This window comes from Diabrotica virgifera, chromosome 1 (assembly GCF_917563875.1).
Source record: "Diabrotica virgifera virgifera chromosome 1, PGI_DIABVI_V3a".
In the NCBI taxonomy this organism is placed as follows: domain Eukaryota; kingdom Metazoa; phylum Arthropoda; class Insecta; order Coleoptera; family Chrysomelidae; genus Diabrotica; species Diabrotica virgifera.
The window spans coordinates 258,390,772-258,414,780 of NC_065443.1; the positions used below are offsets into that span (position 1 = coordinate 258,390,772).

A 24,009-nucleotide genomic window follows, 5' to 3' on the forward strand; every position below is an offset into this window, starting at 1 on the left:
CTAGAACAGAAGATAACAGGATGAGATAAATCAAAATAGAAAACTGCACTTTTAAAAGAATTCAATAATTCAAATATTTGGGAGTATGTAGTAGTAAATGGCCAAAATTAGAGAAGTGAAGAAGTAACGGAGCGAATACTAGAAGGTAACAAAACATACTAGAGATATCGTAGGCTAATGAAGGACAATAACTTATCCAGAAATACAAAACTGAAAATATACAGAGTTGCAATCAGACCAGTAGTTACGTATGCAGCTGAGACAATGTGCCTCGCGGAAACAGATGAAGAAAAATTGAGAATATTCAAAAGGAAAATCCTCAGACGGATTATGAGCCCGATAAGAATGGACAACAGAGAAATGAGTAAAAGAATGAACCATGAACTAAGAGACATAATGAAGGAAGAAGATATAGTTACATTTATTAATGAGATGAAGAGACTGAGATGGCCGGGACACATAAAGAGAAGGAAAAACGATCTACTGATTAAGAAGATCACCAGATGGAAACCAGAAACTGAAAGACCAAGGGGAAAACCCAGAGAGAGATGGGAGGACCAGGTAATGAGAGATATCAAAATTCTGGAAGTGAGAAACTGGAGGGAACTATGCACATATCAAAATGAATGGAAGAAAATTGCAACGAAAGCCAAGTCATACAACAAACTCTGAAAAAACACAAGTGGAATGCGGAGTGATTCACCGCAATAAGCGATTCTGAGCTCTTAGTAAGAACGGCAAATATTCCATCCGGAATGAAAAGCCCTGATGATGAATCGGCTGACGAACATCTCTCATCATGCTTACATTTGGTCCTCGTTAATTGCGTACCATCATATGAAAAAAAATTGTGGAGGATATGCAGTGCCATGCATCAACATTCAAATAAAACTGTCTGTAATTACAACTTTTTATCAAACTGAAACGTGCAATAAAGCTTTTTATTTTCAAAATTGCTTTTTTTTTACTGGCAGTCGATCGCTGGATGCTTGCAGTTTATGTGGTAGATCCCACGCAGTGTAAGTCTGAGCACCACTGATCTATGAGTTGTACTGATTATGCTTGTTTAATTTAAAAATAAAATAATTCTACCATACTCTCACAAATAATTCACAATAATGTGTTTGAAATGTTGACTTCCAACCCTAGCCCCCGTCATGGATATGATAAGATTTTGATAGGCAACCCATGCAAGTAATATTTGTCTATGTATTAAGTTTAATAAAAAAAAATGTTTCAGCCAGAAAGTCGATGGGTGAAGGTTGACCTCGATTCGGATCTTAGACTAAGTTTAATACATAGTCGAAAATCTCTATAAAAATTTTTATTTCCTGAACTATAGGTCATGTTTTCTATATTTACGACTGTGTTTTATTGTAATAGGGAACTTGCATAAAATTTTAAATTCGAAAAAAAATGTTATAAATCACAACAGAACATAATTTAAAACGTATCAAAGATAAAAAAGTTGTTTTTGCGTTCCGTTTGGCCCCTAAAGACGATTATAAATTCAAATTATAGCAGCTAGCCCAAAACGCGTCGTGACGTCATCGGGCTATATGTTTACATTCTGCACCAACAAAGTAAACACAATTGTATAACAATATACAATTTATAGGTATGTACCTATTATAGGTACCTACTCTATTTTGGATAAAAAAACTTTTGGATCTCCGATTTGTCTCAAAATGGCTGTATAGTATCTGCGGAATGTAAAAATCAGACATTTAAGGTCGAATTGTCTTCTTCTTCTTTTTGCTCAAATTGTTATTTTAGGAAGTCTACTGTAACAAGGGAAAAACAGGCAGATTTTCCGAATTTTTTTTCTTACAAAATATGACTCATACATTAAATTAAATTAAACCGTCAGCTTTATTATACAGGGTGTCCCGAAAATATTGGTCATAAATTATACCACATATTCTGGAGTCAAAAATAGTTCGATTGAACCTAACTTACCTTAGTACAAATATGCCCAAAAAAAAGTTATAGCCCTTTGAAGTTACAAAATGAAAATCGATTTTTTTCAATATATCGAAAACTTATAAAGATTTTTTATCGAAAATGGACATGTATCATTCTTATGGCAGGATCATCTTAAAACAAAATATAGTAGGATTTATCCACCTCATAAAAATTTTATGGGGGTTTTGATCCCTTAAACCCCCCCCCCCCCCCCAAACTTTTGTGGACGTTCCAATTGATTCATTATTGTGGTACCATTAGTTAAATACAACGTTTTTAAGACTCTTTTGCCTCTTAGTATTTTTTCGATAAGGCAATTTTTATCGAGATGTGGCTTCTTTTTTAATATATTTACATAAAAATTCTATGGGGGTTTTGTTCCTTTAAACCCCCCAAATGTTCAGTGTTTTAAACGCAGTGTTTTTAAAACTTTTTTGCCTCTTAGTCTTTTTTTGATAAGTCACCTTTCATCGAGATGTGGCTTCTTCTTCAAAATATACCTAAAAATGTAAATTATAAATAAATTTTCAGATTATTAACAGGTATATCATTTTTTTTAAGCTCCATTTAATTTACAATCTGTTATCACTTGTAACAATAAGTAAATTTTATGACAATTATTAGAAGAACAAATGACATGTAGGAATTCTCTCCAGTGAGAGACTTCCTTTAAAATATAATTAACAAACAAAGTTAATAATGTAGTGGTAAATGTTAATTAATTTTATTTAAATCTGTTTAATAAGTCTGTAGGCTTAAAACGCTTTAGTCGATGCACTTCATCGTTGTCATTAAACAGTTCGCGCACTAAGTGATTAGAGTGAGCACTAGTTTTGTTTTTGTATTTTTCACTGTACTTTGTGACTTCAGTTTTTACGGATTGAACTTGTAGGTCTTTTTCTATTATGTTGTTCGAAACATACCACGGAGCATTGACTATAATTCGAAGAACTTTGTTCTGGAATCTTTGTAGGATTTCTAGGTTTGAATTGCTAGCAGAACCCCATAATTGAATTCCATACGTCCATATTGGCTTCAGTACGGCTTTATATATTAAGAGCTTATTTGTGAGATTTAATTGTGATTTTCTGCCAATAAGCCAGTAAAGTTGTCTTAGTTTGAGACCCAATTGTTTTCGTTTTGTAAATATATGTGTTCTCCATGTTAATCTTCTGTCAAGATGTAAACCTAAATATTTGACTTCATTTCTCTGAGTAATCATTTGATTATTTAATAACACTGCTGGACATATACCTCTTCTTAGTGTAAAGGTAACATGGGTTGATTTGGTCTCATTAACTCGAATTTTCCATTTTTTTAACCATGCTTGGATATTATTAAGGCTGGCTTGTAAGTTTCTTGAGGCAGTTACTGGATCATGATGTGAGGCGAGTATTGCAGTGTCATCTGCGAAGGTTGCTGTTATTGTAGTTCTTGAAATTGGTAGATCTGCAGTAAAAAACTGGTACAGCATTGGTCCTAACACGCTACCTTGCGGTACTCCTGATTTTATTTGGTGTAATTCTGAATATTCTGAATGGTATTTAACTGAAAAGAATCTGTCAGATAAGTAAGAATTTAGAAGTTCATAATACGGATGAGGCAATAGGTTTTTTAGTTTATAGAGTAGACCTTTGTGCCAGACTTTATCGAACGCTTGGTTTATGTCAAGAAACGCTGCTGAGCAATATCGCTTATTTTCAAAGTCGTTGCTGATATGTTTTACTAGTCTATGGACTTGCTCTATGGTTCCATGTTCTTGTCTAAACCCAAACTGATGTTCTGGTATGAGATTTTGCTATCTAGTATTGGCTTGATGCTTTTCATTATTAATTTTTCCAGCACTTTGGAAAGCACAGGCAGTAAACTTATTGGCCTATATGATGTTAATTCCTCTAGTTTTTTTCCTGGTTTTGGGATCATAATTATAACTGCCATTTTCAGTTGTTGCGGAAAATAATTTAATCTTATTATTGCATTAAAAATTTGTAATATTGCCGTTATTCCTTTCTTTGTTAATTTTTGTAGTATCCTACCGTTATCAGATCATAACCAGGAGCTTTTTTAGGATTAATTTCTTTCATTATTACATCCTTAACTTCATTGTACTTAAATTTCGGTATGGGCAGCTCCATTTGGTAAGGTTCATTTAGTACTCTATTTATTTCCTCCAATTCTTCAGGTGTTGATTCCAAGCTGTTTGGTTGAAAGACTTGTGAGAGATAGCCACCAAAGGCATCTGCCTTCTCTATGTTATTTCTTGCCCATTTGCCATTGCTTTTTCTTACTGGTGGTATTGGTGTCTGAGGACTTTTTAGTTTCCTTGTGGCTTTCCATAGTGAGTAGTCGGAGGTATATCATAGGCCCTTAACCATATAGAAATATGTGGTGGATTCAAAAAATATTCAAAATATCTCAATAAACACTGGCTTATCGAAAAAGAACTAAGAGGCAAAAAGTTTTAAAAACATTGTGTTTAACTAATGGTGCCACAATAATAATTTAATTGGAACGTATACAAAAGTTTGGGGGGGTTTAAGGGAGCAAAACCCCCATAAAATTTTTATGGGGTACACAAATCTTAGTTTAATTTTTATTTAAGATGCTGCTGCCGTAAGAATGCCACATGTCCATTTTCAATGAAAAATCTCTACGAGTTTTCGATATATGAAAAAAAATTGATTTTCATTTTGTAACTTCAAAGGGCTGTAACTTTTTTTGTGTGCACTATTGTATATAGGTAAGTGAGGTTCAATCAACCTATTTTTGACCCCAGAATCTGTGGTATAATTTATGACCAATCTTTTCGGGACATCCTGTATATTCAAGTATTTGTGAAAAAAATTTCTAGTTGAAATATTCAAAATTGCTGTCGTGGCACTCCTTCAAGCGCAGGTCTGTTTTTTTTAGGTGCCCAAACGGTGTACATGAAATCTCACGTCTGGGTGATCTGAAACAAAAAACAAAATATGGTTATCATCTACATAATATTGACTCGTCTGACGGAGGATTTTGTCGATTAAAAATGTTGACGCCGAAAAAAAATTCTTGTACTTTTTTTCTATTTTTTTGCCAAAAAATTTTATGTTATTATTGTATATAACAATTAAACAAAAAACGATATTAAAAAAATTCTCCGTCAGACGAGAGTCAATACAATGTAGATGATAACCATATTTTGTTTTTTGTTTCAGATCACCCAGACGTGAGATTTCATGTACACCGTTTGGGCACCTAAAAAAACGGACCTGCGCTTGAAGGAGTGCCACGACGGCAATTTTGAATATTTCGACTTGAAATTTTTTTTACAAATACTTGAATATATAATAAAGATAGCGGCTTAAATTAATTTAATGCCTGAGCCATATTTTGTTAGAAAAAAGAATCCGGAAAATCGGCCTGTTTTTTTCCTTGTCACAGTAGACTTCCCCCTTAAGCGATTTTACAGTGATTTGGTATTTTTTATTTAAACAAATTTGTGTTTTACATCGTAAAGTATCAATGAAAAAATAATATTTTAATAGAAGGGACTCAAAAATGTCCTTATATGGGATTAGTGATGTAAGAAGAAAATATTCTCTAGAACGAGAATATTCTTGGCTAGAAAATTCTCGGCGAGAATTTTCTATATTTACAAAAACCGAAATAAAAATAAAAACTAGATATGGGTCAAATTATTATAATTTAAAAAAGATGTACAGTAGAGCGTCGAATGTCCGAACTAATTGGGGGACAGGAGTGTTCCGAAAATCGATATTATCGGATAATCGAACTGTATTGATATAGCAATACTATTTATCCTTAGACGAATGAAAGCCTTATTTACATAAATCTTTACATACATACATACATGTGCATATATCTTTAGTGACAAATAGGATAGAAATTAAGCAGAAAAGTGTTGAATTTGCAACAAAATGAAGATTTTTTAAGCATTAAAACATCTTCAATTTTCTTCTGCCGAAGCAATCCTACCCGTTTACGAGCGACTGCGTTAGTCTTTTTTAACCATGTGTCTGGCAAAGTATTTCAGAATACAGTAGACGCCCTCTTAACCGACCGACCCTACTCCTTTTTGGATGTTGTTCTGAAGCTATTTTTTTGGATGATACTATTTTTAGATTAGAGGTCATACAAGTTTCATAATTTGTCTTGTGAGTGATATTGTTAATTACATATGTATATACACATCGACGTTCGTTTCACTTTATGTTTTGACTTAATTTGTTTGAAAATGAATCGTGACCCATGGGAAAAGTTATAGCGGACGGACTATATTTATGTACATACTACTTTTTTGTTTATAGATCATAAAATATATATATTTTTAATAGAGTTACATATGTAATGTTTTACTGAGGGTGGTTTTAAAGATTTTCGGTTTAACCGACTTTTTGATTATCCGACCTATGGACAGGTCCCGTCATGGTCGGTTAAGAGGGCGTCTACTGTATATTAAAAATATGAAATTTAATTTTCGATGTCAGTTTGGCATCACAAACTATACCTATATGAAACAAAGCTAAAACTTCCTGGGATCTAGGTAGGAGCAATAGGTTCTCCCCGGGATCTTTTTTGAGTAAACCGCTTATATAGGGTGAGGCAGATAACTAGCCTATTAGAAATATCTCGAGAACTAAAGGTAACAGAATCATGAAAATTGGAATAAAGGGGTTTTGAGGAATGATCTATTAAATGAAAATATTTTCATCTCTTTGCAACTTCCGGTTATACCGGAAGTTGCTTATAACTTGGTTTTTTAAATGGGACACCCTGTATATTTCTACATTTTTGGATTCTCCTCAATATCTTCTTTCTTAAAATATGAGATGTTGTAATACTATACAGGGTATTTTAAAAGATATTTACGTTTTTTTATTAATTTCGTAGCAACATTCACACCCTGTAGAATTGTAATAGTTTGACTTTAAAAACTCTGCTTACGTTCAAGTGATTTCTAATATAGTCTATTATTGTTAAGAATCATTAGTATAGCTTATTTTGAAATTTCAGTATACAGGGTTGGTCGAATCTCGGAATGAATATTTTCTGAGTTTTCTTAAATAGAACACCCTGTATTTTAGTATTGTAATCAAATGGTATTTCATAGTACTTTTTTATTTTATAAGTATTCCCTATACCTAACTACTTTAATTTGTGAGTTATTGGTGATTAAAGCTAAACATTAATTGCAACAAAAAATACGTAAAATTTTATTAGGTTGGCCGTGAAAATATTCAATTACAAATAATTTTTCAGAAATAAATACATATTAATCCAGACTGATCCTTAAAATTACCAATAATGGTTTAACTATCAAAATACCTACGTAATTAAGATTGTTGGTGCGACTAACAATTAAGCACAAATTAAAGCAGTTAGGTATAGGGAATGCTTAAGAAATAAAAAGTACCATAAAATATCATTTCATTACAATACTAAAATACAGGGTGTTCCATTTAGGAAAACTCAGAAAATACTCATTCCGAGTTTCGACCAACCCTGTATACTAAAATTAAAAATTTAGCTATACTAATGATTCTTAACAATAGTAGACTATATTAAAAATCATTTGAACGTAAGTAGAGTGTTAGTTGTCAAACTACTACAATTCTACAGGGTGTGGACATTGCTACGAAATTAATAAAAAAGCGTAATTATCTTTTAAAATACCCTGTATAACATTACAAATCCTCATATTTTAAGAAAGAAGACATCGAAGAGAATCCAAAAATGTAAAAATATACAGGGTGTCCCATTTAAAAAAACGAACTTATAATCAACTTCCGGTATAACCGGAAGTTGCAAAGAGATGAAAATATTTTCATTTAATAGATCATCCTTCAAAACCACTGTGTTCCAATTTTCATGATTCTGTTGCCTTTAGTTCTCGAGATATTTCTAACAGGCCAGTTATCTGTCTCACCCTGTATACAGCATCATCTAAATCCGTGTTTAAGGTAAGTTTTATCGTATTACGATTTGTGGATCTATCAAAAGAATTAAGCCGGAACATAAAGTTATGTAAGTCTGTCTTTTGTTTTTTTATCGGTCTTACCAGCCTATCAACTTTGTATTCATAAATTGGTTGCAGATTCACCTCCCTCTAACCGTTTGTTAGTCTCATGTTTATTTTACCTAGAAAGGACAATACGCTTACATTTAGGCATTTTCAATCAAGTTTTTACACGACAAGTCGGGAGTTCGGATAAGCGGTCGTGCGGTTGATCGACGTTCGGATAATCGACGCTCTACTGAATTTATATTGTTTTTGCCAATTCACCTAGATTATTTTTTGCATCCCAAACATTATTGTTCTTGACGGCCAAACACCTACTTGCTGCTCCGCTCATGAAATGCCTTTTCGCTTTGGCCGGCCGGGGAATCACGCGATTTTAGATAAAATCCCTAAAAGTCGAAGTAGCCGGAGCTGGGGAATCCCATGAACCACTAGCTAGGGTGTTTACAGTGTCAGTAGGTATTTATTTTTTTGGTGCTACATTAACCGTATTAACGTGCAAATATTTAGAATGGTGTTCATTTAAGAAGAGAGGAACAAGTTGAGATAACTGAGTTTATAGATAATTTTAGCATCTTTAAAATATGGTGATGAGTGATGACTCAGCTGAAATTATGGCAGATTTGTCACTTTATTGATCTAAGGAGGAATTTTTTTGGAAAACCATACATTGTAAAATCAGTTGAAAAACTAGACCCAATCAAATCATATGATGAACAGGTACATGTTTCGGAACAAAATTAACCAAAATAGCAGTTGATATATTATTATTAAATATGCCTTCATCCAGTGCAGCAACTAAAAGAAGTTTCAGTTCTTATGGTTTTATCCACTCCTCTAAAAGAAACCGGCTTACTGCTGAACAGGCTGGTAAGGAAACTTTTATTGCTCACAATTTAAAATTGTTAGATGTAGACCAAGCCATGACTGAGCTGGCGTCTCGTGAAAATCAAAATCCCACAACTTCTCATCAGTACATTAAACTGCAGAATGTAGATGACCAGGATGAGCAGATTCTGAATCTGAGGCTAATCTTTTTCAGATTAGATCACCACATCCATTATTTGCTGTTAAGGAGAAAATTTAATTTTTTTGTGTTTTCTCTTGTTTTTGTATTTATAAAGAGCACTGTTGTTTCGTCTCATATAATTTCATGTTTCTTAATACCCCATTTCATCTTTAACAATATCCCTAAGCGCGTCATAGGTTTCATTCTCAGAAAATTCTCCATATCGAGAATATTCTCGAGAATATTTTCCGATTTTTCATTCTCGAGAATTTTCCTACACTATATGGGATTATAACAAGCTATTTTGATTCAAAACAAGTTTTTGATAAAATTTTAGTGTAGAAAACGTTAAAATACCGTTTTTTACATTTTCCTCCATTCCCAAAATACGTCATAATCGATTTGGCTGAAAATTTGCCCAAATATAGCCAAAACATAGGACAAGTGGTTAAAAGAATTAATAATTTTACAATACAAAAAAAGTTACATGCAATATCATAGTCAAAAATATAGGCGTCTACTGTAAGTACAATTAACTCGGAAAATATCGACCTCACGACGAAAATTGTTAAAAATAAATTGTAATAATTGTAAATAAGATTTATTTAGACCAATTTGAGTTCCTACCGTTTTTGTCGAAAAGTTAAAAATGCGGTTCTTTGAGCAAAACGGTTCTCCTTTAAAATCAAGATGGCGGCTAACGTAACGGAGGAATTCATTCGCGATTTTAAATTTAGACTACTATATACCGTCCTAAAGATTAGAAAAATAAAATTTTGGGTAGCTTGGTATGCAAGGTCAAATGCTATCCCGACTGGACTAATATATAGTCCGTCCGCTATAACTTTTCCCATGCGGCACGATTCATTTTTAATCAAATTAAGTCAAAACATAAATTGAAACGAACGTCGATGTGTATATACATTTTGTATACTGTATACTATATACTACACACATCGGCGTACGTTTCACTTTCTGTTTTGACTTAATTTGATTGAAAATGAATCGTACCGCATGGGAAAAGTTATAGCGGACGGACTACTTTTGAGTCTGATATTATTGCATGTAACTTTTTTTGTATTGTAAAATTATTCAAATCCTTTTAACCACTTAAAGTTCTATGTTTTGCTATCTGTGGGCAAATTTTCAGCCAAATCGAATATGATGTATTTTGGGAATGGAGGAACATGTAAAAAACGGTATTTTAACGTTTGCCACACTAAAATTTGATCGAGAACTTGTTTTGAGTTAAAATAACTTGTTATAATGACGTTTTTGAGTCCTTCTGTTAAAATATTATTTTTTCCATTGATACTTTACGATAGAAAATCAAATTTCAAATTTGTTTTTTTAAATAAACACCAAATCACTGTAAAATCGCATAAAATAACATTTTGAGAAAAAAGAAGAAGACTTTTTGACCTTAAATCTCTTCTTTTTACGTCCCGCAGAAGCTGTACACCAAGTTTAAAATCGGAGAACCAAAATTTTTTTCCTGTGTGGTTTGACATGGAATGTACCATAAGTTTAAATTAGACATTATCAACGTCAGTAGAAAATACAGTTATGGGACGTCACAAATGTGTGTGATCGTTTGAACTATTTTGAATACTTTTACAAAATGGCACTAAACAACACTTATAGTGTTTCCTTTTATTTTCCATAGTAAACCTTCTTTCCTTTCCTTCAAAAACTGTATTAAACTCCAAACTCAACAAACTGGTATATATTATTACAATGACATACAATTAATGTCATTAAAATATAAATATTTTTCCCTTATTCCGCGACGATGAGCTGGCTAAATACCCAAGTAGGTGGAGGCCAATAAACTAAAGAAGAAGAATATAAATATAACCATACACATAAATAAAGTATAACTATGTGACGTCACGGGTCGTTTGAGCTATTTTAAATACACAGAAGATTTTAAATTTGTACTTCTAAGTTATTATGAGTTTTTTAAGTGTAAACTTTTGAAAATCTCATTTGTAAACAAAACTGAACTTTATTATACCCCAGTTAATAGGTAAAAAAACATGAAAAAATGTTAAGCAGGGTTTTGAAGGTGCTAAACGGTAGATGAGTGATAACTGATGATAATTCCGTGAAGACGTACAGCTAATTTTTCTTCTTCTTTTTTTTTTAAACAGTTACAAAGAATGAAAAACTCAGTTTTTTGACGATAAAACGTATTTGTTCATTTTAGAGAAAACTGTTTCAAATAAATATTGTAGACCTTAAAAAGTTCTTTAATTTGGTGGGACACATATTGCAATATATAAACAATTGACGGATATAATTGCAAAAAACCCTCATTTTTGCACTACTTTATAAATATTAATAACTTTACTCTTTGCATAATGATATATAATTTAACTACTTTAAATTATGCTATTTAATGGGCTATTTAAGTGTGCCAAATTTCAACCAGATCGACCAAATAGTTTATAAGTTATTCAATTTGTTTATCCAAGAGAGCAATTGTTTATACAACTGTTCTTGCCCTAACAGTGACTCTAGAGATATTTAGCAAATATTTAGTTATTCGAGACTCTATTTTTAAGATATATTAAAAAAATTTAACATTTTATTAAAATTGTTATTAAAAAAACCGTTTGAAAAAGGCCCTACTTTTTAGGTTATAAACAATTAGAATAACTTTGACAGTTTTTATGTCACACGCTTGCATGTAGGCTCACTGAAAAGCTGATGAAAAAATACATATTAAAAAAGAAAAAATAATTTTATATGAGTAATAGGAATCAAGTTAGTATTTTTTTAATAAATCAATTTTATAAACATTATTTATAAACATTAAGAGCTGAAAATTGAACATACTTTATTTATGGGAATCTATATTTTATGATCCAGTATATAGATTGCATAGGCAGTGAAACAATAAAAACTTATTATTATAACGGTGTCGTTAACTGACGGTACTCGTGAAACACCACCAACGAAACTGAAGGTGGGAACTGTTCGAGCTTCGCTTCCTTTTTTGGAAAAAAACTGCAATAAATTATCACCTTCCATAGCACGCGCAACCTTCTTTTTCTAACTGGGGTAGCTCAAGAAAATAATAAAAATTGTGCAAATTTCACCTTCCGGGAAAATTGGAAAATCCCGTGAAAATAAATTGATTCAATAATACTATAAAAGTATTGAATTTTACAAGTATTTCGTAATTTTTTTTTAAATTTTATTAAATAAAGTATATTTTTTATATAAGTATAAAATAATTATAAATTAGTACAATACATTATTTATTTATTTAATTGCAATATGTAATTAAAAAGTATATAAAAGTCCTTAATAGTTTTTAAAAAATTAATTTTTGTTTTATTATGATTTAATTGAAAGAAGTTATTAATATTTGTCTAGGTAGGCATCTAATAAGTATAAAAATAAAAAATAAAACATTGTTTATGAATTTTAATTTGATTATTCTAGTGAACATCTACAACTTCTAAACTTCTCGGCAAGTTACAGTTAGTTCATCTTCTACAAAGTCTGACTCGACATCGTCAAGAACCACTGCAGCGCGATTGCAAAATTTTTTCTCCTCTTCTTCCACTGCACAGTTTGTACAAAGATCCGTACAGTTTATACCATATTTTTTACAGCCACATCTTGTACTTTTGCAACCCGTTGAACATTTACATGTTATTTGTTTTAATATCACTTCAGGAGTCAAACAATCTAAGGTGTAAATGGGTTTAAAATCCATATCAGTTTTTTTTTCTATCCATATTGGGTATGGGTAGCATCCAGTTTTTTACCTAACCAGTGTTGTAATTGATGATAAACGCAAATTTTTTTCCCTGTATTTCTTATAAATTGTGAAAATCGTAACTCATTTAATGTCAATATGTTATTGAAGTTATACTTCTTTGGGCGCAATTGAGAGTCATTTTTCATTTTTAAGGCGATTTTTCATAAATCTGCGCGCATCATACAGACGGTATGACGTTTAGTTGCTAATCTTTCAAATTATGTATCAGCGCAAATAAGCCATTAAAATAATATATTAGTGTTTTTTAGTAAATGTATTAGTTATTATAATTTTGTGTCTTTGGATTTGTCTTCCTTGGGCGTAAAATAATAAAACATCTATTTTTATATTTCACTTGTCACCGTGATGTGTAATTATGTATATCTGAAACGTCAGTAACATTCGCCTTGATGGCCTGGTTGGTAGAGCATTGGACCAGAGATCTAGAAATCGCGAGATTGCGGGTTCAAATCCCGGACGATTCATACTTTTTTTTTATATTTTGCATTGTTAAGTTTTGGTTAATTTTTGGTAATTATTGTTAATTTTTTGTATTGTAACTGTTAAATATATTTATTTCGTTGAAATTATATAATAGAAGTATAACTTCTTACGTGCGTACAAAGTACACGCACATTCTTTTTGTGTTTTTTTTTATATGTAACATCAATTGCAGCAGAATACAAAGCAACAATGATATCATATCCGTTTTTCATGATGTCGTCCTTGTTAGCATTCTCGTCATAAAAAATATTTATCAGATCTAAAAAGTTGTATCACACCCAGTAAAAATATATAAGAACCCAACGTATTTTCTTATATGAGAATGTTTAAACCTATTACAACTATAATAGATAGATAGATTGTCCTTTTTCGCATTTTTTTTTTCAAAATATGTTATTGTCCGGAGCAGAGAGTTGCGTCAATATTATGATTATATCGGTATCATTACAAATTATTACAACGATCTTGTCAGGTTCATATGTATGTTCGTAACTGCACTATTATTACGTCTGCATCTTCATCTTCTACTTTAGATCGGTACCCAGATTTGTTGAGCTCTGCACATAAAAGTTGAATTAATTGTAAATTGTTTTAAATTGGGATTCCATTCTAAAAAATAAAACTAAGCTATTCTCACCTTCACATTCGTTGGCGATGTTTCACGAGTACCATCAGTTTAACGGGTCATGACTTTTTATTTTTTCACTGCATTATATGCAATATATGAAGTGGGTCATAAAATATAGATTTTCTTAAACAACTCATTCAGTTCTCAGCTCTTAATGTTTATAAACAATGGAAATATGATTTATTGAAAAAAAAATTCTAACTTGATTTCTATTGGTCATATAAAATTCTTTTTACAATTTTAATGTGTATTTATTCACCAGCTTTTTAGTGAGCCTACATACAAGCGTGTATCTTAAAAACTGTCAAAGTTGTTCCAATTGTTTATAACCTAAAAAGTAGGGTCTTTTTCAGACGGTTTTTTTAATAACAATTTTGATAAAATCTTAAAAGATTTTCTTTCAATACATCTTAAAATTAAAGTCTCAAATAATCGATTGGGATTTGTAAAATATCTCTAGAGTCACTGTTAGGGCAAGAACAGTTGTTTAAACAATTGCTCTCTGGGATAAACAAATTGAATAACTCATAAACTATTTGGTCAATCTTGTTGAAATTTAACACACTGAAATAACCCTTAAATTGGCATAATATAAAGTAGTAAATGAAATATCGTTGTGCAAAAATACAGTTATTAACATTTTTATAAATTAGTGCAAAAATGAGAGTTTTTTACAATTATCTCGGTCAATTGTTTATATATTTCAATATTTGTCCCACCAAATTAAAGAACTTTTTAAGGTCTACAATATTTATTTGAAACTTTTTTCTCTAAAATGCACAAGAAACGATTTATAGTAAAAAAACTGAGTTTTTCATTCTTTGTAACTGTTTAAAAAAAAGAAGAAGAAAAATTAGCTGTACGTCTTCACGGAATAATCATCATTTATCCCTCATCTATCGTTTAAAACCTTCAAAACCCTGCTTAACATTTTTACGTGAAATGGATGATTTTTTTCCCTATTAACTGGTGTATTATGTAATAAAAAAATGTATAAGTTCCCTATGATGTTTGCTCGCAAATAGCTAATTAATTCTTAGATTGCGTCAAACTTAGTATATTTTAGTTATAATTTTAGGCGAGAAAATATACTCAGTGACAGAAGTGTTACACCCAGAAGGAGTAATTTCTGGAACTTAATTTTTTGGCAACATGGTACATTTTCATCAAGAATGAAACGATAACATTGGCAAGACTTTTTATTGACATGTAATAAAAAAATAATAATGTGTTTGGTGACCCCGTAGCTGAATACACTCCTTTACACGTCTACTCATTGGCAAAATGAGATGATCGATGTCTGCTTGTGGCACCTCGTTCCAAGCAACTTGAATTTCATGGATTACCTTTGCCAGAGTCTGTAAAGGATGGTGCAAATTGGACAGTCTCGTCCCCATCATATCACACACATGTTCGATAGAATTTAACCCCAGTGAACGGGGTAGCCACGGCAAAAACTTAACGCTAGCTTCTTAGAGAAAGTCCATAGTTCGACGAACAATATGGGGATGCGCGTTGTCTTCCTGAAAGAGGACGTTTCGACGGCAGTCTAGATAAGACAGTAAAGTGGTTTGTAAGATGTCATCAAGTTAACACGCATGTGTCATACTGCCTCGAATAAACAAAAGTGGTGATCGGCTACCATAGGTATAGTCGATTCGCTAATCTGAGACATAACTGTATACACTACAATCACAATAAAAATGCACTAGAAATAAACAAGCACGAGGAATACACCCAAATCATGGTTTGGGATTGCTCCTCAACATTCAACGTGTCTTGTTTTATTTATTTATATATAGTGCATTTTTATTGTGATCAGAGTTGTGCTCAGATTGTCAACTGGAGAGTTGTGCCTCAGATTAGTGAATCGACTATAATAACCCCCCAAACTATTACTCCAACTGTCCTTTGTAGATACCTCTCAACAGCAAACTCGATATCTCGTCGCTCTTCACGGCGGCGCGGCATCTTATCATCTTACCACCATCATGCATACCTAAACAAAATCGCGATACATCGCTGAATGCTGCATTATACCATTCTACCACCCAATGCTGCACGGCACTAGTCGTGGGCGGAATGAAACCAGTCCAAAGGCCCGAATGCTACGGTATAAGGTACGTATATTAACAAGTCTACCTTCTACTCCCAGAGGTGTAACCAGGATGATCCTAAGAAGGGGGTGGTTACAACTACTTGATGGTCTCTGGGGGGTATGGAATAGTAATGGTGTTAACCGTATAGAGCTCAAAGTACATCCAAATATGGGGGTATAATCCCCAACCCCCCCTGGTTACGCCTATGCCTACTCCAAACCGTTGGTCAGCGATTTGACGCGTAGTAGCAAAACGGTCTCGCAGAGCCACGAGTCTAAAGCATCTATCTTGACGCCCTGTGGTACGCCTCGGTTGACCACTTAGTTTTCTTCGTATTTCTCTACCTTCGCTTGTCCACAGACGATACACTCGCATAACTGTCATTGCCGTATAATGGCAGCTACGTACGCCGTTGCTCCCGCTTGGCGGCGCTAGTGTAGTTGCGGGTCAACGTTTTGACAGTTCTTTAAGCTTGTATGGTAGTTTTGTTTTAATTATTGCGGTTTAATAAATGAGAGCAGAAAAATACGGATTTTGAACTGTTTGTGAGTTGAAAAACGAATTGAGAAGAAATGCAAGAATTACTGAAAAAAGTTATTCAATGACAGAGAGGGTAAATAAATTTAATCCTTTGTAAATTTACTATTGAACTAAGACCTTTAAACTCCAGCGCTACAGATTGGGGTAAGAAATATGAAAAAATAAAAGCCTGATGAGTCATCTAAAATTGTTCCTAAAGATAATCCATGAAAGAATTTCCAAGCTGTGTGAAAGTCAAATTTCGCCCAACCAGTTCGGGTTAATAAATGTTGGTACGAGATAGGCTTTGTTTTCAATAAAAGTCTTATTTTCAGAGATGCAGAGTAAATGCAGATGCAAATCTTTACTGGAATCAGACTGCAAACCTCAGAGTTGACGGTGAACACACCGAATATGTGAAAATCATGCCTGGAGTGAGGCAAGGCTGCATTTTGTCCCCCCTAATTTCCAATCTTTACTCTACCTACTGAAAGAATATTTATCGAAGCTTTGAAACATACACAACATATACAACCTAGAAAACCTACAAGTCCTCATGAAGAAAATCACGTATTACAGTCAACAATATGGACTCAATATAAACGTAAACAATACAAACCTTATGATCATTAGCAAGAAAAAGATAACAGAAGGTCAACTCTACATCAACCAAACTCCTGTAGAAAGAGTGAGTCACTACATCTACTCCGGCACCATAATAAAAATGAAGAATGAGACCAAGACCCAAAAGATAAGAGCGCGCATCCGAAAAGCTAGGTCAACCTTCAACTGTAAGCCACCTTTTTCAAGCCTGTTTCAAGAGCCACCTTTCTCTTGGTATAAAAGTAAGAATGCTGAGATGCTACGTCTTCTCTGTCCCTTTTTATGGTGTTGAATCATGGACCTTGAACGAAGATATGCGCCGAAAATTGGAATCATTTGAGATGTGGCTATATCGGAGAATTCTTAAAATCCCATGCACTGATCGGGTCACAAATGAGGAGGTCCGTAGAAGAATGGGTAAGAATCGAGAAGTACTAACCACAATCAAATCACGAAAGTTAGAATACTTTGGACACATTATGCGAAATGGATCCAGAATATGCCCTCCTACAAGCCATCATGCAAGGAAACATATTGGCGGCACATATTTATCTCTTCTTATTACTACAATCCACTTTTTTCTCAGATTACCTTTGGACATTTTTGTCCTGGTATTCTAGATGAGCACAATGATGGTATAGGACAACCCTGAGGCATCTTATTTTCCCAAATTAAATTCACACAGCGAATTAAATGCAATCTTTACTTAGAAATATATAGATTTGGACAGTTGACGTGACCTCCAACTACACTAGCGCCATCTACGTTGAGCTTTTCGGATTAGCTGCCATTAACACGACAGCCAATTTCGTGACATGACAAATCCATATCTATATAGGCAATCATTTTACCCCTGTCAAAATCGTTAAAATGGTGGTAATTTTGGTGTCTTCGAACTCAAGGCATATTTTTGCACTGAATACAATTAGCAGAGGAATAAAAACTAAAAATTTTTGTACTGTCTTCTAAATTGGTGTTTTCAAAAAAAATTAGATAAAACTTTATTTTTACAAAAACTATAAAAGATAAAACATTGATATTGTTATCATAGCAAGCTTTAAATATAGTCATTGTGCTGCCAAAAAATTAAATTCAAGAAATGATTCCATCTGGATGTAAAACTTCGAATGTCACTGAGTATATATGTTTGTTTTTATTTTAGGTTTTCCCCAAGACGAGAACATATTGGATTGTATCAAAACAATACCCGTAAATACACGTAATAAAGGAAAACGTGTGAAAGGAAAACGTGTGAAAGGAAAACGAGTGAAAGAAAAACGAGTGAAAGGAAAACGTGTTAAAGGAAAACGTCAACCAATTGAAGAAAATACATTAAAATGCGAAATTTGTTTAAAGCAGTTTGCCAGTAGACATTCTTTAAAGAATCACAAGAAAATTCACACAGGAGAAAAACCATACAAGTGTGATATTTGTTTCAAGGGATTTAGTGAAGCAGGCACTGTAAGAAAACATTTGAGAGTGCACACTGGGGAAAAACCATACCAGTGTGAAATTTGTTTGAAGCAATTCACTGAAGCAGGTACTTTAACAAAACATTTGAAATTGCACACTGGGGAAAAACCTCACAAGTGTGAAATTTGTTTTAAACGATTTAGTGAAGCAGGTACTTTAAGAAAACATTTGAGAGTGCATAGTGGGGAAAAACCTTACCACTGTAAAATTTGTTTGAAGCAGTTCGCTTTAAAAAGCAGTTTAGATCAACATTTAAGAGTGCATTCTGGAGAAAAACCCTTCAAGTGTGAGGTTTGTTTTAAGCAGTTTTCACAAATGTCTATTCTAAAGAAACATTTGGTGACACACACTAGCACTAGTGAAACACCTGTTAAAACTGAGGGAACACCTGTTAAAACTGAAGAAACAATAGAGAAACTCCTGGAAAAACCTCACACGTGTGATATTTGTTTTAAGCGTTTTGCTCATCAAAGTTATTTGAAAATCCATTTGCGTGTTCACACTGGAGAAAAACCTTATAAGTGTGAAATTTGTTTAAAACGGTTTGCTCGACACAATCATTTGAATGATCACCAATACGTTCACACTGGAGAAACACCACATAAATGCGAAATTTGCTTTAAACCGTTTGCCAATAAAAGTTTATTAAAAAGTCACACGAAAACACACATTGAGAAAATAGAATACAAGTGTGAAATTTGTTTTAAGCAGTTTAGCCTAAATTGTAGTTTGAAAAGACATATGAGATTGCACACTGGGGTGAAACCTTACCAGTGTGAATATTGTTTTAAGATGTTTGCAATAAAAGATGGTTTAAACAAACATTTGAGACTGCACACTGGAGAAAAACCGTACCAGTGTGAAATTTGTTCTAAACAGTTTGCTCGAAAAAGGTATTTAGATGAACACATAGCCATTCACTCCAAGGAAAAACCATACCAGTGCGACATATGTTTTAAACAGTTTAGTCAAGCAACCAGTTTGACAAAACATTTGAGAGTGCATTCTGGAGAAAAACCTTACCAGTGTGAAATATGTTTTAAACAATTTAGCCAATCAAGTGTATTGAAAACACATTTGAGAGTGCACAGAGAGAGTGGAGAAGTGGAGAAAAACCTTACCAGTGAGAACTTTGATTTCAGCAGTTTGCTCGAAAATGTAGGGGAGGGAGTGCACAGAGAGAATGGAGAAGTAGAGGAAAACCTTGCCGGTGAGCACTTTGTTTTCAGCAGTTTGCTCGAAAAGGTAGGGGAGGAATATGAGAAAGGGGAAACCTGTAAGGAAACTTTTCCTTAATTACTTTAAGATTGTTTGAGATGTGCCGTTTGTCGTTATTTTAGACCAGATGATTGAAAAAAACATTTGAGAATCTTTTTTGGAAAAAATCTGTTGAAATGTTCATGGTTTATGAAAGAGCGTCATCGACACCTTGGCTGCGTTTAGAGATATTTATGTGCGTTACGAGGCATCTTATACCCCACTTGTCACCGTGCGTTACGACACAATCGACGCAGCTAACCGTTAGTGCAGTATAAGGCCTATTTATCCCGTAACGCAGCCAAGGTGTTATCCAAAATTTTTATTTTGCTTATCGAGTGAAAAATTGCTTCAAAAATTAGTTTTAAGGTAAATTTGTGTTATCAAAAATAAATCAATTTAAACCATAAACGCTTTTCATTTGACGTTTCCGTTTCCAAACTATGATAATAATAATATTGATACACCAGTTCCAAAGTGTAATTAAAGTCAAAAATTATTTAGGTCAGGAGCCCGCGTATGAAAAAAAAATTAATTAATAGCAAGCTGAAAATTTGTTAATAGCTTAAGGGTGTCTAGTCTGACATACTTTGATATACGGGAACACTGAAACAGGGGAAGTTTTAATTGTGGAACAGGTTAAAAATTTGGAACGGTCAGACCACGAAAACGTCACATGTATTTTGTCCGACAGAACTTCCAATTGATTTGTTACCCTTTCATTAAACTCTCATGCAAAAATCAGACTGCTATTTATCACCTGTCATAATTCCTGTCATTTGACATGTTCTACGTGTTCCACTCATTAAAATGCCCATTTGGTGATAAATAGCAGTCTGATTTTTGCATTAAAGTTTATAGGTCTGGATCCCGCGTATGAAAAAAAAAGTTGATTAATAGCAAGCTGAAAATTTGTTAATAGCTTAAAGGTGTCTAGTCGGACAAACTTTGATATATGGGAACACTGGAACAGGGGAAGTTTTAATTGTGGAACAGGTTAAAAATTTGGAACGGTCAGACCACGAAAACGGCACATGTATTTTGTCCGACAGAACAGACAAACTCTCCGAACAGAGATTAAACTCTCATGCAAAAATCAGACTGCTATTTATCACAAAATGAGCGTTTCAATGAGTGGAACATGTAGAATATGTCAAATGACAGGAATTATGACAGGTGATAAATAGCAGTCTGATTTTTGCATGAGAGTTTAATCTCTGTTCGGAGAGTTTAAGTCTATTCTGTCGGACAAAATAAATATGCCGTTTTCGTGGTGTGACCGTTCCAAATTTTTTATCCTGTTCCACAATTAAAACTGCCTCTGTTCCAGTGTTCCCATATATCAAAGTTTATCCGACTAGACACCCTTAAGCTATTAACAAATTTTCAGCTTGCTATTAATCAACTTTTTTTTCATACGCGGGATCCACACCTATTAATGAAAGGGTAACAAATCAATTGGAAGTTCTGTCTGACAAAATACATGTGACGTTTTCGTGGGATGACCGTTCCAAATTTTTAAGCTTTTCCACAATTAAAACTTCCCCTGTTCCAGTGTTCCCATATATCAAAGTTTGTCCGACTAGACACCCTTAAACTAGTAACAAATTTTCAGCTTGCTATTAAGCAACTTTTTTTTTATAACGGCTAGCGACTACACTGACAAATCTGTCTTCGTCCACTGCAGCTCTAAACAAAGATGTTAAATCAACGCCGGTCCAGTCTCTAATTTTTAAAAACCATGAAATCTGTCACATACCGGGACCCCTTTTTCCTTCAATCTTACCCTGGATGATCAGTTGCTCGACGCGGTACTTTTTGTCTCTCATTAGGTATGTGTCACAGGTAGCTAACTTTTCTGACTGATGAATTTTAACAGCTCCCTATCTGTACCTATTCTCCTCAGAACATTTTCGTTAGTGGTGTCAGTTATCTAAGATATTTTCCAGATTCTTCTATAAAGCCAGTATTCAAAGGTTTCTAACTTATTCATCAGTGTTAAGTGTTCAGGCCTCCGTTCCATACAAAAGTATTGACCACACAGCAATGGAGAAATCGAGGCCGATATTAATGGTACTGTTACAAAATAAGCTTTTCATTTTGATAAACCCTTGTCGGGCTACTTCGCTTCTCGCTCTTACTTCTTTATAATCAAGGCGATTGTTAAACCAGCAATCAAGATATTGGTTCACGGTTTTTTTTAGTCACAACTTTTTAAGTTCTTCCTAAAGCAAAGAAAAGAAAGTAATTATCACAATACCTATTTGATTATCAGTAAGGAATAACATGGTTACTCGCTTCTCGTCTAGGGACCCATCAAGACATTAAATTAATACACAAACTAGACTGGGTCACGGAAAGAAGGTTTTAAACAAATGGGGTAAAACAAAGGTTACTAGTTTAACTGTGCTCACAAGTTAAGGTTACTTTTTGAAATAAATTCTGTTAAATAGTCATACGGTTTTATTATTTAATGACAAAAGGTAGCAAATGTTATAGGGAGGAAGGATTTTATGTTTGATTAAATTTTTTTATTAAGTCATCAGTTTGTTGTATATATTTTGTACATTCAAAGAAAATATGGTTTAAATCTGCTTCTTTTTGACAATCTTCACATAAATTGGAACTTAAAATTCTAAGTTTTGCTAGATGGGCTGGATAACACGCGTGTCCAGATCTCATTCTGATAATAGATGTAATGTATCTACGTGGGACAGGGTAATTTTTAAACCAAAATTCACTCGGGATTGTGGGTTGTATCAGTGCATATTGTGACTTGGAGTGTTGACTATATTCATAATATTCTTGTTTCCACTGTTTGTTTAGATCATTCTTGATTTTTATAAATACATCTGGAATGCAGAGCTTATAATCTGTTTTCACACCAGAAGCAATAGCTTTCTTAGCTAATATATCTACATGCCCATTATACTCGAGCCCTATGTGAGCTTTAATCCACAAAAATCTAACTGTTCTTTGCTCATGGTGTAATTCAAAAATAATTTTTTTAATTAGCAGAATGTAAATATTTGTGTTTTTACTGGGTAAAAACATAGTCTCAATGGCTAAAAGAACCGACAAAGAATCAGACGCAATTGTTGCGGAGCTGTCATTGGAACTCTTAAAATACTTTAATGCTTCATAAATTGCTATGGTTTCAGCAGTAAAAATTGAAAAATTATGATCCAGTGTAAACAGGTTTTCTATACTTTTTGAGGGGATATAAAAAGCGCATCCAGTGCCAAAAGAAGACTTTGATGCATCTGTGTAAATAACTGTTGATTCTGGCCAGTTTTCTAATAAATTTCTTAAAATATTGAAGCTGATTGCAGTATTTACATGGTACCTTGGTTTAATTACCGTAGTAGTTTGCAAAAAAGCATCAAAATCTTCAAAGTTTGAGCTGTTATATGTATGTGAGTTGGTGTAATCGCAATATGAGAGATTCCTAAAAGCCTCACAAAGTGGAGGGGAGTTCTTGTGGATCCAATATTTATTTATTAAATCTGCATTATTAAGTTTGCTAATATTGGAGTAGAGAGAGGAGTTTCTATGACAAATATTAATCAGACATTTTTGACTAAGATATTGTCTTCTATATCTCAATGGAAATTCAAGAGATTCAACATATAACGAATTGGTTGTAGTTGACTTCATAGTACCCAGGCAAATACGTAATATTGTATTTTGAAACACATCTATTTTTCCCAAGATATACTTAGCTGCTGAACCATACAAAACACATCCATAATCGATGATTGATCTTATGTACGATCGATAAAAAAGCAATGCCGTTTCTACATCGGCTCCCCACCAAGTTTTAGAAATTGCTTTAAGGAAATTTAATCCCTTGTTGCATCTGTTTAACATGAATTCGATGTGTAGCTTCCAAGTTAATTTACGGTCAAGAATCATCCCTAAATATTTAATTGAGGCACAGAAATTATACTCACGACTGCTTACTGTTATTTTGTCTATTTTTGGGAGATTATGTATCGTGAAAATACATATACTGAATTTGCTCGGTGCTATTTCAAATCCATTTTCTTTGAACCAGCTATTAGAGAAGTCGTCCATTTTTCCTAAAATTTGTATGCACTTTTCGTATGATTTGGAAGATGAGTATATCAGAAAATCATCAGCATATTGTATTATATT

At 33.2% G+C, this 24,009-nt stretch overlaps 1 protein-coding gene across 2 annotated transcripts in view; it reads left to right on the forward strand.

Moving 5' to 3' along the window:
- LOC126883738 (zinc finger protein 883-like) overlaps nt 1–20,262 on the forward strand; it is a 70,600-nt gene extending 50,338 nt beyond the window's left edge. For both annotated transcript variants that reach the window (XM_050649404.1, XM_050649412.1), the window contains exon 3: nt 18,284–20,262. In XM_050649404.1, coding sequence (XP_050505361.1) covers nt 18,284–19,890 — 1,607 coding nt within the window. In that variant the 3' untranslated portion in view covers nt 19,891–20,262. The remainder of the gene's footprint in view (nt 1–18,283) is intronic.
- Nucleotides 20,263–24,009: the final 3,747 nt, after the last annotated feature.